A 12,524-nucleotide genomic window follows, 5' to 3' on the forward strand; every position below is an offset into this window, starting at 1 on the left:
CCTATACAATGCAACCTTTCAATTTTGTTGTACCCACCAATTTCCTTGTACCATTGCTGCAGAGATTTGCAGTCCATCAAGTTGTTGGCCTCATCACTAGATCTAGATCATTATTCCATTACCATCTTATACTGAGACAGTCTCTGTATTAAGGCTTTATATTTACTTTGCATGCTATGACTATAAATTCATTAATCAATTTGCTAATAGTGAATTAAGAAAATAAACGTTCGCATGTCTTGAAGGTGTGAATATTAACGTTCACATGTCTTGATGGTGTGAATATTAATTTAATAATATGAAATTTCAAAAAGCTATTAAAAAATACTCCTAAAAATATAATTAATTGTTCTTTTTGGTAAAAGATCATAAATATGGGAACAAAAATAAAAATAAAAACTTTTCTATCATAACGTTTGGATTAAGAAAATCAGACATTTGTCTGTTCTACATTATTTAAGATGGGCAATTATATCTACGATTTTACCAATTGTTAATTGGGCAAGATCCTAAAGATAATCTTACTTCATCCAGTTTGTGTGTATATAGTTCTTAAGTATCCTTGAAATAAAAAAGTATCCTTTAAATAATGTTTAATTAAATAACATCTAATTTCATTTAACTCTTTTTTTTAACATTTAAAAACCATTAAGTTATTAAATCAATAAAAAAATCAAAATGTAAAATAGAAATGGTCAAAGAAATCATATACACTCTTAACTTTTACATAAAATGTTGAAAGCAAAATTCAATAGTAAAAAGTCAATAATAATTTTTAAAACGTTACGTAAAAGTTAAAATGAACAAAGGGAATTTGTTTTAAAACTCGTAACTCGATCCAATTATAAGAGTCTCATCAAACATATTGTTCAAAGATATTCGAGATTAAATATAGTATACAAGGTATTGAACACATTATTTCGTGGAAATACTAGTCGTAATTAAGACTTATAACATCAGTTTAAATAGTTTAAAATTTTATTTTTCTTTTTTGGTGAAAATTTAAAAGTTCATTTTAAACAAAGAAAATCTATACCATTTATAATTTTATTCTAAATTATGTATGTGCAACTATTATCTTTTGTCTTAAACAGGGTATAAATCAGATTGTTGGACAGAAGATACATGATTAGTTAAAAGTTATTTTAAAAATAACTGAACTTAAATATATAGTATATATATAACGGTAATATACTATTAACTTACAATTTCTCGAGGATACAAATCTTATTTAAAACCACAAACACAATTTAGTATGATTTAAAATACACATGTAAGCTAATATGAAAAAAAATTAAAATATATTTTTCGCGGAAAATATGAGTTTAAAAGTTATTTTGAAAATAGTTGAACTTATATATGAGTAATATGATATTATTATTACAATTTAGCGAATATATGAGTCGTACTTATATATATATATAATGTTGATATGAAATAATTAAGATATATTTCGAAATTGATACAAGTTTTAGCTAGTTATAATTTTTAATTTTTTATAAAAAAATTGATTAGAGAACAATAATAATTGTAATAAGTAGATTAATATACATCTTTCTAATCGATCGGCTGATCCAAAAAGATGTTGACAATATTCACACACGGTTCCAACAGTTCCTTGTTCCATATATTTCTCTGCATCTCGGCTGCACCTTCAGCTTGATTGGCTGCCCTAATTGCCTCTCGAAACGATGCTGTAGCATCCACCTTCTTTATGTCCCACCCGGCATTTGTCAACTTGATGATCTTCCTGATTTGATCCTTTGTGAGCTGAAACGTGTTTTCTTTGATCGCTCTCATAGCCTTCTTATAAGCCTCCTTTCTCACAGGATCCCATTTCTTCATGTCAATGTCATCAAGCTTGTATACTTTGAGGTAGTCATCAAACTCTTGCACTCCTATAGCCTTCCATATCCCCGATGGCTCTTCTGGGGCCTTGTTAGAACGGTGGAACTCAGCGATCTCCTCGAACATACCTGACTTCATCATCACATCCAAACGTAAAGAGAGATACTCAAATAACACAGGTTGGTCCACATCTATCCAAATGAAACAACAATCATATCTCAACTTGGAACAGATTGAGCCCATGTAGTCATCAGAAAAAGGATAGTTTACAGGGTCATAAGAGTCTGCAGGGAGAGCGTGGATATAGGAGTTGGATCCACCGGCAAGCATTGGGAGTTTTCTACGTTGAGTAATCTCAGAGATGGCTTTTTCAACCATAACACGAAACTCTGCAGCCGTGACTTCTCCAGCCTCCGGGTGTAGTTCACCGAGAAGGTGATGTGGCACTCCACGTCGTTCTGCAATGGTTGATTGGTTCGTGGTGATCTTCAAGCCATCATAGAACTGCATTTTGTCGGAGTTGATGATCTCGGCGTCGAAATGTAAAGCGAGATCAACCGAGAGTGATGACTTGCCAGAACCTGTGGCACCCATGATCACAACCATTTTGTCTCTACACTTCATTTTGTAAATAGAGATTGATTAAAAAACACGAATAGACAAACAATGTTGCTGATATCACGTTTTGGTTACTCCATGCATTCATATATATATAGCGTATGAATGTGTTTATGAATGAATTTAAAGTACATAAATAATTTTAAATCTATGTTTGTATATAGTTCTAACTTTTTATGGATTCTTTACTTTTTATGCCTAAATTAGCATTTTTGAAGTATATTCTATCTAAATAATAATCAAAACATTTAATATTTCTAATAAATAAATAAGCATATATAAATTACACAGAGATTTGGTTTAATCTTTCACATCATTCTTAAAATATATGTTTTATTGATAGGTGTTTACTTGCCAAAAAATTAATAACTCATATATTATATGACTTTAAAAGACATGTGCAAAGGGTCACTCATTCAAAAGTATATACGTTGATAAAATTAAAATAGTAATCAAGAAAAGTATATCTACATTTAAATCTATGTTTAAATTATAGTTATAAATGAATCTATGTGTTTACTCTATCTAGTGAAGAAAAATAATATAGAAAATGTTAGTTTGCGCATAAAATAATCGTCTCATGAGATGCGTTATACGAAACGAACGAAACATGCAACAAAATAAATTCATTAAACAATTGAGCCAACTATTACATAAATTAACAAAAACAATACCTAACTGACAACTGAACTAACGGTTTACGGTACTGTCAATCCATTAAAAATAATTCCTTCTGACAATTAGGTGACAAAAATCGTAATTCATACAACATTTTAGATTATATTAGTGACAAGATCATGCAAAACATTAAATATCATGGATGTAAGAAAAATGGAAGGAATGCAAAACTGGACCACATATTTCAAAAACTGAATTACTAATTTATCATAACACAGTTTGTATGCAAATATGTATACATATTAATTAATTAATTTTGATCACTTATAATTGTGAAGAAAAGAAAAAGAAAAAAACGACACCCGCTCGGTTTAACATCCATTAGACGCGAAGGCGAATGTTCTCATCGTCATCGTCAACGGCATCGGCGGCTCCAGCTGCAAGATCGAGGAGTTTCTCCATCTGCAAAGTCATTTCCTTGAGTGTGGTTGAAGCCTGGTCACTGTTTTTCGCAACCAATTCATTCACGTGCCTTATTTGGTCGCTCGAAGCCCTGACGTCGTAGTTAGCCGTGTCCGGGGATGCCTTGAGCTTCACATTTGCGCTCTTGAGAGCAGCCACCACGGCCATGTAGGCCTTGTGGCACTCCGTAAACGCAACCTTCACAGTTGGGTCTTTCTTTGCACTCTCATCCACGAAAATGGCTGTCTTCTCCGCGTGGGACGTGGCCAAGTTGATCACAGCCTCCGCCAATGGAACCTATTTGAGAGATCATTTTAAAGATCATTTTATCAGCGGAAACTTGTAATGATCATTCCCATTTACGATTGAGACGTCAACAGAACCAAAAAATAAAATATATAGTTTACAATATATTTTTAAAAAGATATGTTTAGAAGCATAGATTTTGTATTGTTTAAAACAGTTAAGTTTCGTGGTTTATACGTAAAAACAAATCGGTAATAAATGCATTAGCTCGTTATATATTACGCTAGACATCTTCTAATTCCTGACGTGAGATTCTACGAATAGCCAATATATATTGGAGATCATATATACCAGGCTAATGGGAGCAGCTGTAGGGGGATTGGAAGTCATAGTCTTAACGCAGAAAGCTTGGTCATGGGCACGATCGCAAATGGCGTCAATGTATTTCATGTGAGGGGAGGCTGAAGCAGGAGACAAGAGTAGCTGCAAAGTAATTGCCGCGGCGGCGAAGGTGGACAGAACGGAGGACGTTGCCATTTTCAAAGTGTCGGAAGTTTTCTTGTTCAAATTTCTGGTTGTTTATTCAGTTTTGTGTTGTATTGCTTTGGTTTAATTAAGGCTGATATATATATATGGTACTCTTAGGGGTTCATCTAGGGCTGGATAACTTTAGAATGTGCTATATTATAATTGGTATCAAGTGATAAATTTAGTAATTTTTTTTTTTGATTATATTTGCTAAATTTGGAGAACCTATGTTAATAGTTCGTGGTTAGTACAATATTAGTGAAAGACAACGTCCATTATTTATCATCTTTCTTTTTTTAGAAACTGGTAAGCGTAGTATTGAGGAATGGGAAGATAAACTTGGCTAAATATTATCGCTTGTCTTTTTGAATTTTATTGGCTTTTATTCGTGTTTTAGATCAAAATAGAGAATATAGTTAAACAAACGGTGGAAACATAGTTATTTATTTTGGTCATAAACTACAAAAAAGCTCTACAAAGTTTTTTGTTTGATTTGATAATTCCATTACCCTAATGCTATACGAGAAGATGATAACTTGGATTTTGGCTTGAGCATGACAATTCTAAAAGGTAGCGATTATAGGGAACGCAAATACAGATTGGAATATTCACATCATATCAACAAAAGAGCACAATACAAATTATGAAAACGAAAAGAAATAGAACTACTACTCTTGGTATTGTATATACTCAAGATTACATGAACTGATTCGCAAATCCCCGAAACCAAATCACATCTACCGACTTCTGTCCTAATAGAGAACCCCTAAGTCTTTGAAACAATTAAAACAAAGTAAGGTAAACTCATCCCCTTCCTTCTTTTCCTGTTGTGTAGCTTTGGCTTTCCCTCACCTCTGATGCTGCAATATCCCAGCTCCCACTTCTGCTTCCCCAGCTTCCATGCCTTGTTTCTGTCCTTATTGAGCCTGCTCTCTCATGGTCTATGTCCAAAGTGTGATGAGACTGACCGTTGTTCCCCTCTTCTGCATTACAACGCTGTGAGAGGTTCATAAGATCGTCCCCAATGTCTAGATCGTCTTCCACTTTCTGTCGCCGGGTCCCATTTTCCTCATCTGTTTCGGCTGATTCCCTGGTGGTGTTAGGGAGAGTTACAACTCTTGGAGGTTCTTCCTCTATGAAGGCTCTAAAGTTGTTCCTCGAGGGCTTCACCTTCGAGCAAAATACCTCCAAGAAATTGTTTGCACAGCCACGGTTATAGACAACGGTTCTGCTGTTTGATCTGTACTTGAAACTCTCATAGGTTGTCTGCGAAACTTGCACGGTATGGCTATTAGTTGATTCACAACTTGCATATGATATGATACTTATACCAGAAAAAAATACCAGTGATCCCAACTAGAAAATGGAATACTGAAATAATAGGGACCAACTGACCATGTTTGTACTTATGAGGTACAAGTGAAACGCTGTGAGTCCTCCAACAAACCACAGGGCAATAAAGCAATATATCATCAGCGCAACTGAACAAGGTGAAGCTTTCATCGCCCTCCACACAGTTCCGTGTTGATCATCCATCAGAATCTTGATGTAGAAAGCCGACATCGAGAACACATAGATGCAGAGAAGTGTTGACGAAGAGACAAACATAAAGAAATACCTATAGTTTCTCTGCCGACGGACACAACTTTCTAAGTCAGAGTCTACCCAATTAACAAGAAAAGATGGGAAAAACAGACTGGCCAATCAGCAGATAAACAGATCTTGGCCTTTTAGATAGGAGAAAGAAAACCTCGGCCAGAAAAAGTTACGAAATTTATATGTTTTAAAGTGAATATGCTTGTGAATGAGCTTACCTGTCCTATACATTGGCCCACCCACGGGCAATGATGATCAAAACGCTCAACACAGTTGTTGCAAATGGAGCAATGAGAGCAACGAGGAGGCCTGTAAAGCATGCATGTATCACAGTATTTCACTCTAACAGAAACACCATTAAACATGACTTCCTTGGTCCTAGGAATATGAACACTTGGTGTTTGTCTTCCATCAGCTGATATTGTTGTCTCATAACGAAGTTCTTCCTCTGGTGGATGCAAATTTCGTGGAACTATACCAGGATCTCGTGCAGATGTGAAGAAGAGGAGGATCAATATCTATCAAAACCAACAACGTGATTCAGCAAAGCAAAAAAAAAGAAAAGTATGAATGCCACACAACTTGTGACAGAATAGGAAGGCACGGTTTAAACTTGTAAGCCGAAGGTTCAAAACGAATGAGAAACATCTTAAGCTACATTATCGCTGTGTAGTCATGTCATTTTTCCAAATTATATACTCGTAACCAAGCAGGGTGCATAGCAGTAAATTAAAATCTGATACTTTTTTGTTAAAAAAAAAAAAGAACTCTGATACTTCATAAACATAACATCTAACCACCACAAAACAGCTGATAAATGTTGATGATAACCCAATTTAAATAGCAAGCAAACAGGAGGAAACAATTAAATAGATATAGGAGTATCAGATGGGCATCGAAGAAGACTTACATAAATAGTGAATAGAATGGCTACCACTAAGATAGCATAACCTGCATTGTAGGATGAAAACTCATGGCGAAGATGTCTTGCCACAAATACACAGAACAGAGCAACTGGAACAATGATCAGTAGCAAAGTAAGAGGCAGTGACCTAGCATCTGGTCCAAATATCAATCTCCCACCAAGGATGAATTTCTGCAAAAGAGAAAGGAAATAGCAAATCAAGATTATATAGAACATTGATTGGTGAAACCACACTGATTTTAAAACATGTACAGAGTCAAGCATTCAAAACCAAAAGAATGGTTAATATGCAAAAATGCAGTGTTATTCAAATATAATAACGAATCGAGCAACAACATTGTGTAATGTAGCTCATTCAGAATGGTAGTGACCCAACCAAGCCCTTAAGATTTCATGCTTTATCGCATCTAAAGCCCAAAACTTAACAATGATTAAACCTAGTTGTAGAGAAAACTACCAAACAGATAAGAGAAAAACCAAAATATGCTAAAAACATTCGGCTCTGCAACATTAGTATAGAAGGAATTCGACAAAAAAAAAACCTAATTTCCAAATAATTTCCTCTAAACAAACAGAGCAAAATCAACCAAAACCTAGTCATATAGAGCAGAATTCAGAGAACCTATGTCATCTCTTAGCAAGGAGGAAAAATCGCAGGCTCAATCGCTCGATGATTAAAGAAGAAGAAGAAGAAGGAAATACTTACATTGCTTCCTTTCCAGGCTTGGAATACCCGTTTTGTCATCGAGAGGAGAAGAAGTGAGCAAAGAGAATCAGAAGGTAGCTACCACCAACGACGAATTCGAGGATAACACTAAATAAATTCTCCCCCGCGAGTGCTATTTCAACATTTCAAAAGTCTTCCGGCGAAGAAGAGGGTTTAATTCCGATGATGGAAAGCCCAACCGTAACAGTACCAGAGATCGCTAGCGAAACCCTAAAAGGATTTTACAACAATTAAATTGATAAAGCTCGCGAGCGACTTCTGGTCTGACCTCTCTCCCTCCCTCAATTGCCCGAAGAACGAAAACGATTGGTTTTTTTTCTCTTTTTTATGCTTTATGTTTTTTTTTCTATTGGTTTTAATGACGTCATCATGTTTATCTTCTAAACCACAAATTAAAATTAGCGTCCTCAAAAATTTCCTGCGTACTTTGTGTGTCAGATTCATTCCTCGTGTGCAAACTATAATACAATTTCGAAACTTTTGTTTTTAATAAATGATTTAAGAGAAAGCAAAACAACTCAATACCAATTTTGTTCTTTGCAAGTGATGCCGATGGTCTTGTTTGTCCTCTAAACTCAAGTCTCTGAAGAACAGCCCATACTCCGAATCAAGAATGGAATAAAGGAAATAAACTCAAAATATATAATCCCGAACGAACGAACGAACACGAACAAAAGAGTGGTTTGAAGTGCTAGTTCTTGTTTTGCAACTAAAAAGAGTGGTACTTTATATATTATGAATAGAGTAGTACAGTACAAACATCTGAAATGGCGGGGCCAAGCGAAAATAAAATAGAATATGATGCCAAATTGTATGTATCTATTGAGTTGAGACAATACTAGTAGAGAGTATATAGTCGTCACAAAGAGTGTGATAAAGCAAGCTTGTGAATCCTAATCTAAGCAGGGCCGTTCGCTCCCACCAAAGGACAAATCTCTTTCCGCAACTCATCTCTGTTCATTGGTTCCTCCCAAATATCAATCAAATCGGAATAAACTAAACGGATCCCTCAAATATAAATTAAAGCTCCACCCTTTCTCTCTCTCTCTCCATTGTTGACTCTCTTCCCTCGTAAACATCGCTGTCTCTAAAGATGGCCTCTCTCTCAGGCCTCTACTCCTCTTCCCCGTCTCTCAAACCTTCCAAAAACCTTTCCTTTAAAGCATTGCCGGCGGCGCAGTCTCGTGATTCCTTCTCTTTCCCGCATACCTCCAAACCCACCAACCTACCGTTGACTCTCTCCGCGGCTCGTTCCGTGGCGCGCGACATTTCTCACTCGGATGCGAAGAAGGAGCTTCTGAAAGATCCGGATGCGTTGTGGAAGCGATACCTCGATTGGCTTTATCAGCAGAAAGAGCTCGGTCTCTATCTCGATGTCAGTCGGGTCGGATTCACCGACGAGTTTGTTGCCGAAATGGAGCCCCGGTTTCAGGCTGCGTTTAAGGCTATGGAGGATCTTGAAAAGGGGGCTATAGCGAATCCAGATGAAGGAAGGATGGTTGGACATTACTGGCTTAGGGACTCTACTCTCGCACCCAAACCCAATTTGAAGACCTTGATCGAGAATACGCTTGATTCTATCTGCACTTTCTCCGACGACATCATCTCTGGCAAGGTTAGTATTCGATCCCACCTTGTTTGGTATTTTGATCATTTGCGTGGCCACATTTCTCATATTCGAATAAGTAGTTCTTTGCAGAGTGTCTTGCTTAGCTCACCTCCTGATTCTTGTTTGCTTGCGAGACCTACTCAAATTTGTTTCTACATTGCAGATAAAGCCACCATCTTCTCCTGAGGGTCGTTTTACTCAGATACTTTCTGTAGGCATTGGAGGTTCGGCTCTTGGACCTCAATTTGTCGCTGAGGCCTTGGCTCCTGATAATCCTCCCTTGAAGGTATCACACACTGTTTTCATTCTAGTCAACATTGCATTCCGTTCACACTCTTGGCATCCCTTTTATCTTTGCCTCGTGGACGGATCTCCTGTCTTGGATTTTTCTGATCGAAAGTGTCTAACTTGCTGTGTATGTTTTTTTTTTGTGCTTTTGTGGTGTTGATAGATAAGATTCATTGACAACACCGACCCTGCTGGAATCGATCATCAGGTTGCACAACTTGGGCCAGAGCTTGCCACTACTTTAGTAATTGTCATCTCAAAGGTGTGTCCTATATACCATTGTTTGCACAGGCTGTTTTATATGATGGTTGGTCTTGACATTGGCGAGCATGACTTAGTATTTTACGTGTTTCTCAGAGTGGAGGTACTCCTGAAACTAGAAATGGACTATTGGAAGTACAGAAAGCATTCCGTGACGCTGGTCTGAATTTCTCAAAACAGGTATTAATCTCAGGTTTTTGTTTCCGTTTTACTTTTCTGAAATCCATGTGCCTATGAACATGGGAAGAAAGCTGTTTATAAATCCCAACTGGTTTACACAGCTAGAAGTAATCTGAGTTAAGTGGAACCAGTAATTTGTCTCAGTTACAACAGAGTGAAAACTGGCTTTCCATAGATCATTAGACGGAATGCATATAATTTAGATGTATTGCATATAATTTAGCTTCAACTTCTGCGCATCTGTAGTTCCTTAGCAGCAATTTCCCGCTGTATGCTTATGCAGGGTGTTGCAATAACCCAAGAAAACTCGTTGCTGGATAATACAGCCAGAATTGAAGGTTGGCTAGCTAGATTTCCTATGTACGACTGGGTGGGTGGAAGAACATCAATAATGTCTGCAGTTGGTTTGCTTCCAGCAGCTCTACAGGTAATTGGTACATAAGCTTAAACTAAGTATGATCACTCATTGCTTTTATGTATGTTAATGCACTGCCATCGTATAGGGGATTAATATTAGAGAGATGCTTACTGGTGCCAAAATAATGGATGAGGCGACTAGAACAACTTCGGTAAGTCTTACTTGTTGCAGCTTGTTTTAGAACTACCACTTCTTGTTTTGTTGAAGATGAATTTACTTACCAGGGTTTTAGTAGAATATTATATCATAAGGTTTAGTTAGAAACCATGACTCACTCTAGCCTATAAATTTCTTTCTTCTTTCAGATAAAAAATAACCCTGCAGCTCTCCTAGCTATGTGTTGGTACTGGGCTTCAGATGGTGTTGGCTCCAAGGTATTTTCCCTCAACTTTTTCGAAAGTGTCTAAGATTAGCATGGAGATTGAGTTTCTTATTGACCTTTTAATTATTTTTTCCTTTCTTTAACAGGATATGGTCATCCTTCCTTACAAGGATAGCTTATTACTATTTAGTCGGTATCTGCAGCAGCTGGTTATGGAATCACTGGGAAAGGAGTTTGATCTTGACGGTAACACTGTAAGCATACTCTTTCTTCAGTGTTCACCACAGTACCTCGGATGGGAGTTCATGAGAAATTAACTGAGAAGTGTGAATTGGTCTTGCATTTAATGTCACTCTTAAAAATCTTAAGCTCTTGGTTACATAATTGAGTTCAGTTTGTTACACCGTCTTCCTGGAAGAATTGAAACTTGTATACTGTTTCCTCATTCCTCAACCCTGTTTTTACGAGTGTGATCCCAAGGAAGTAAGGAACGATTATTCAAATTTGCAGGTTAATCAAGGGTTAACTGTATATGGAAATAAGGGGAGCACAGATCAGCATGCGTGAGTTTCCTTTATTCAAATAGTTTTCTCATTGAGACATAGCAAAAATGGACCTCTTATGCAACAGTATTTAATTTTCTTATTTTACTAGCTACATTCAACAGCTGAGAGAGGGTGTGCACAATTTCTTTGCAACCTTTATAGAAGTGTTACGGGATAGACCCCCAGGTCACGATTGGGAGCTTGAGCCAGGTGTCACTTGTGGAGACTACCTCTTTGGGATGCTACAGGTCTGATTTATGAATTTTGCACAAATTAAAAGATATTAACTCTTTACACATACTGCATTTGGACTATCTTCCTAGCTAATTAGCTGGTTTGAATTTGTCCAGGGAACTAGATCTGCTTTATATGCAAACGGTAGAGAATCCATTAGTGTTACTATCGAGGAAGTGACACCAAGATCTGTTGGGGCTATTATAGCTCTTTATGAAAGAGCAGTCGGATTGTATGCCTCAATTGTGAACATAAATGCTTACCACCAACCCGGTAGAGATATTCCTCCTGTCTCGGAAACCGGTGTTCTGTAATTGCCTTACTGAAATTTGTTTACTGAATCCAAATGAAACTACGATTTCAGGTGTGGAAGCCGGCAAAAAGGCAGCAGCAGAAGTTCTGGCCCTGCAAAAGCGGGTATTGTCAGTTCTTAATGAAGCCACGTAAGTATCAGACCATGTCCTCTTTCTCTGTCAAATCTAGTCAAGACTCAAGAGAAACCACTTAGTTACTAACCATTTTCATCTGCCTGCAGTTGTAAAGATCCGGTAGAGCCATTGACATTGGAAGAGATAGCTGATCGTTGCCATGCTCCTGAGGAAGTAACGTCTAAATCCTTGCAGTTTAGTTTATTTTAAGTTTCATCTGTAATTTTTCGAATGGACGTATCAAGAAGTCTTTATATTTGACTCTGCAGATAGAGATGATATACAAGATCATAGCTCACATGTCTGCAAATGACAGAGTTCTGATAGCTGAAGGAAACTGTGGATCGCCACGGAGTATCAAAGTGTATTTGGGAGAGTGCAATGTGGATGACCTGTACGCTTAATAAACCCAACACTTTCGCAAAAACTCCAAAGAGTCGCATTCTCTCCATTCCTTATTCATTTCTTGACATGTCTATGATTTTGAAAGGAGAAAAGGATTTGCAATAAGGGCCAGGAAACACTTGTGTACTTGTTTCAAAATAATGAGAATTTCAGTTCAGAGTGTGGAAAATGTTGGTTGAATGAAAACATAGGAGATGATACATCAATCAATCAGGCAACAATGATCTCAACACTACCCTTCTGCTTGTTTTTGGTTAGGTGTCCTT

At 36.9% G+C, this 12,524-nt stretch overlaps 4 protein-coding genes across 4 annotated transcripts; 1 reads left to right on the forward strand and 3 right to left on the reverse strand.

Annotated features, from left to right (window-relative positions):
- Positions 1-1,557: 1,557 nt before the first annotated feature.
- On the reverse strand, positions 1,558-2,472 carry LOC17880049 (adenylate isopentenyltransferase 4). Its single transcript, XM_006285499.1, has one exon. The coding sequence runs from the start codon at positions 2,470-2,472 to the stop codon at positions 1,558-1,560; it is 915 nt and encodes a 304-aa protein (XP_006285561.1).
- A 787-nt stretch (positions 2,473-3,259) lies between these two features.
- LOC17880580 (pectinesterase inhibitor 2) lies at positions 3,260-4,378 on the reverse strand. Its single transcript, XM_006285253.2, has 2 exons — positions 4,144-4,378; positions 3,260-3,843 (listed from the first exon to the last, which is right to left on the reverse strand). Exons 1-2 carry the CDS (start codon positions 4,327-4,329, stop codon positions 3,466-3,468), a joined length of 564 nt encoding a protein of 187 aa, XP_006285315.1. The 5' UTR covers positions 4,330-4,378; the 3' UTR covers positions 3,260-3,465.
- Positions 4,379-4,881: 503 nt separating this feature from the next.
- LOC17878721 (protein S-acyltransferase 8) lies at positions 4,882-7,877 on the reverse strand. Its single transcript, XM_006282573.2, has 5 exons — positions 7,548-7,877; positions 6,827-7,012; positions 6,135-6,434; positions 5,716-5,949; positions 4,882-5,586 (listed from the first exon to the last, which is right to left on the reverse strand). Exons 1-5 carry the CDS (start codon positions 7,584-7,586, stop codon positions 5,125-5,127), a joined length of 1,221 nt encoding a protein of 406 aa, XP_006282635.1. The 5' UTR covers positions 7,587-7,877; the 3' UTR covers positions 4,882-5,124.
- A 624-nt stretch (positions 7,878-8,501) lies between these two features.
- LOC17879752 (glucose-6-phosphate isomerase 1, chloroplastic) lies at positions 8,502-12,464 on the forward strand. Its single transcript, XM_006283285.2, has 14 exons — positions 8,502-9,183; positions 9,341-9,463; positions 9,629-9,727; positions 9,823-9,906; positions 10,190-10,333; positions 10,410-10,475; positions 10,630-10,698; positions 10,793-10,900; positions 11,157-11,209; positions 11,301-11,439; positions 11,542-11,698; positions 11,790-11,868; positions 11,961-12,027; positions 12,123-12,464. The coding sequence occupies exons 1-14, from the start codon at positions 8,662-8,664 to the stop codon at positions 12,255-12,257; spliced, it is 1,845 nt and encodes a 614-aa protein (XP_006283347.1). The 5' UTR covers positions 8,502-8,661; the 3' UTR covers positions 12,258-12,464.
- The last annotated feature ends 60 nt before the right edge of the window (positions 12,465-12,524 follow it).

The sequence above is a fragment of the Capsella rubella genome, unplaced genomic scaffold (genome assembly GCF_000375325.1).
Source record: "Capsella rubella cultivar Monte Gargano unplaced genomic scaffold, Caprub1_0 scaffold_7, whole genome shotgun sequence".
Classification (NCBI taxonomy): Eukaryota; Viridiplantae; Streptophyta; class Magnoliopsida; order Brassicales; family Brassicaceae; genus Capsella; species Capsella rubella.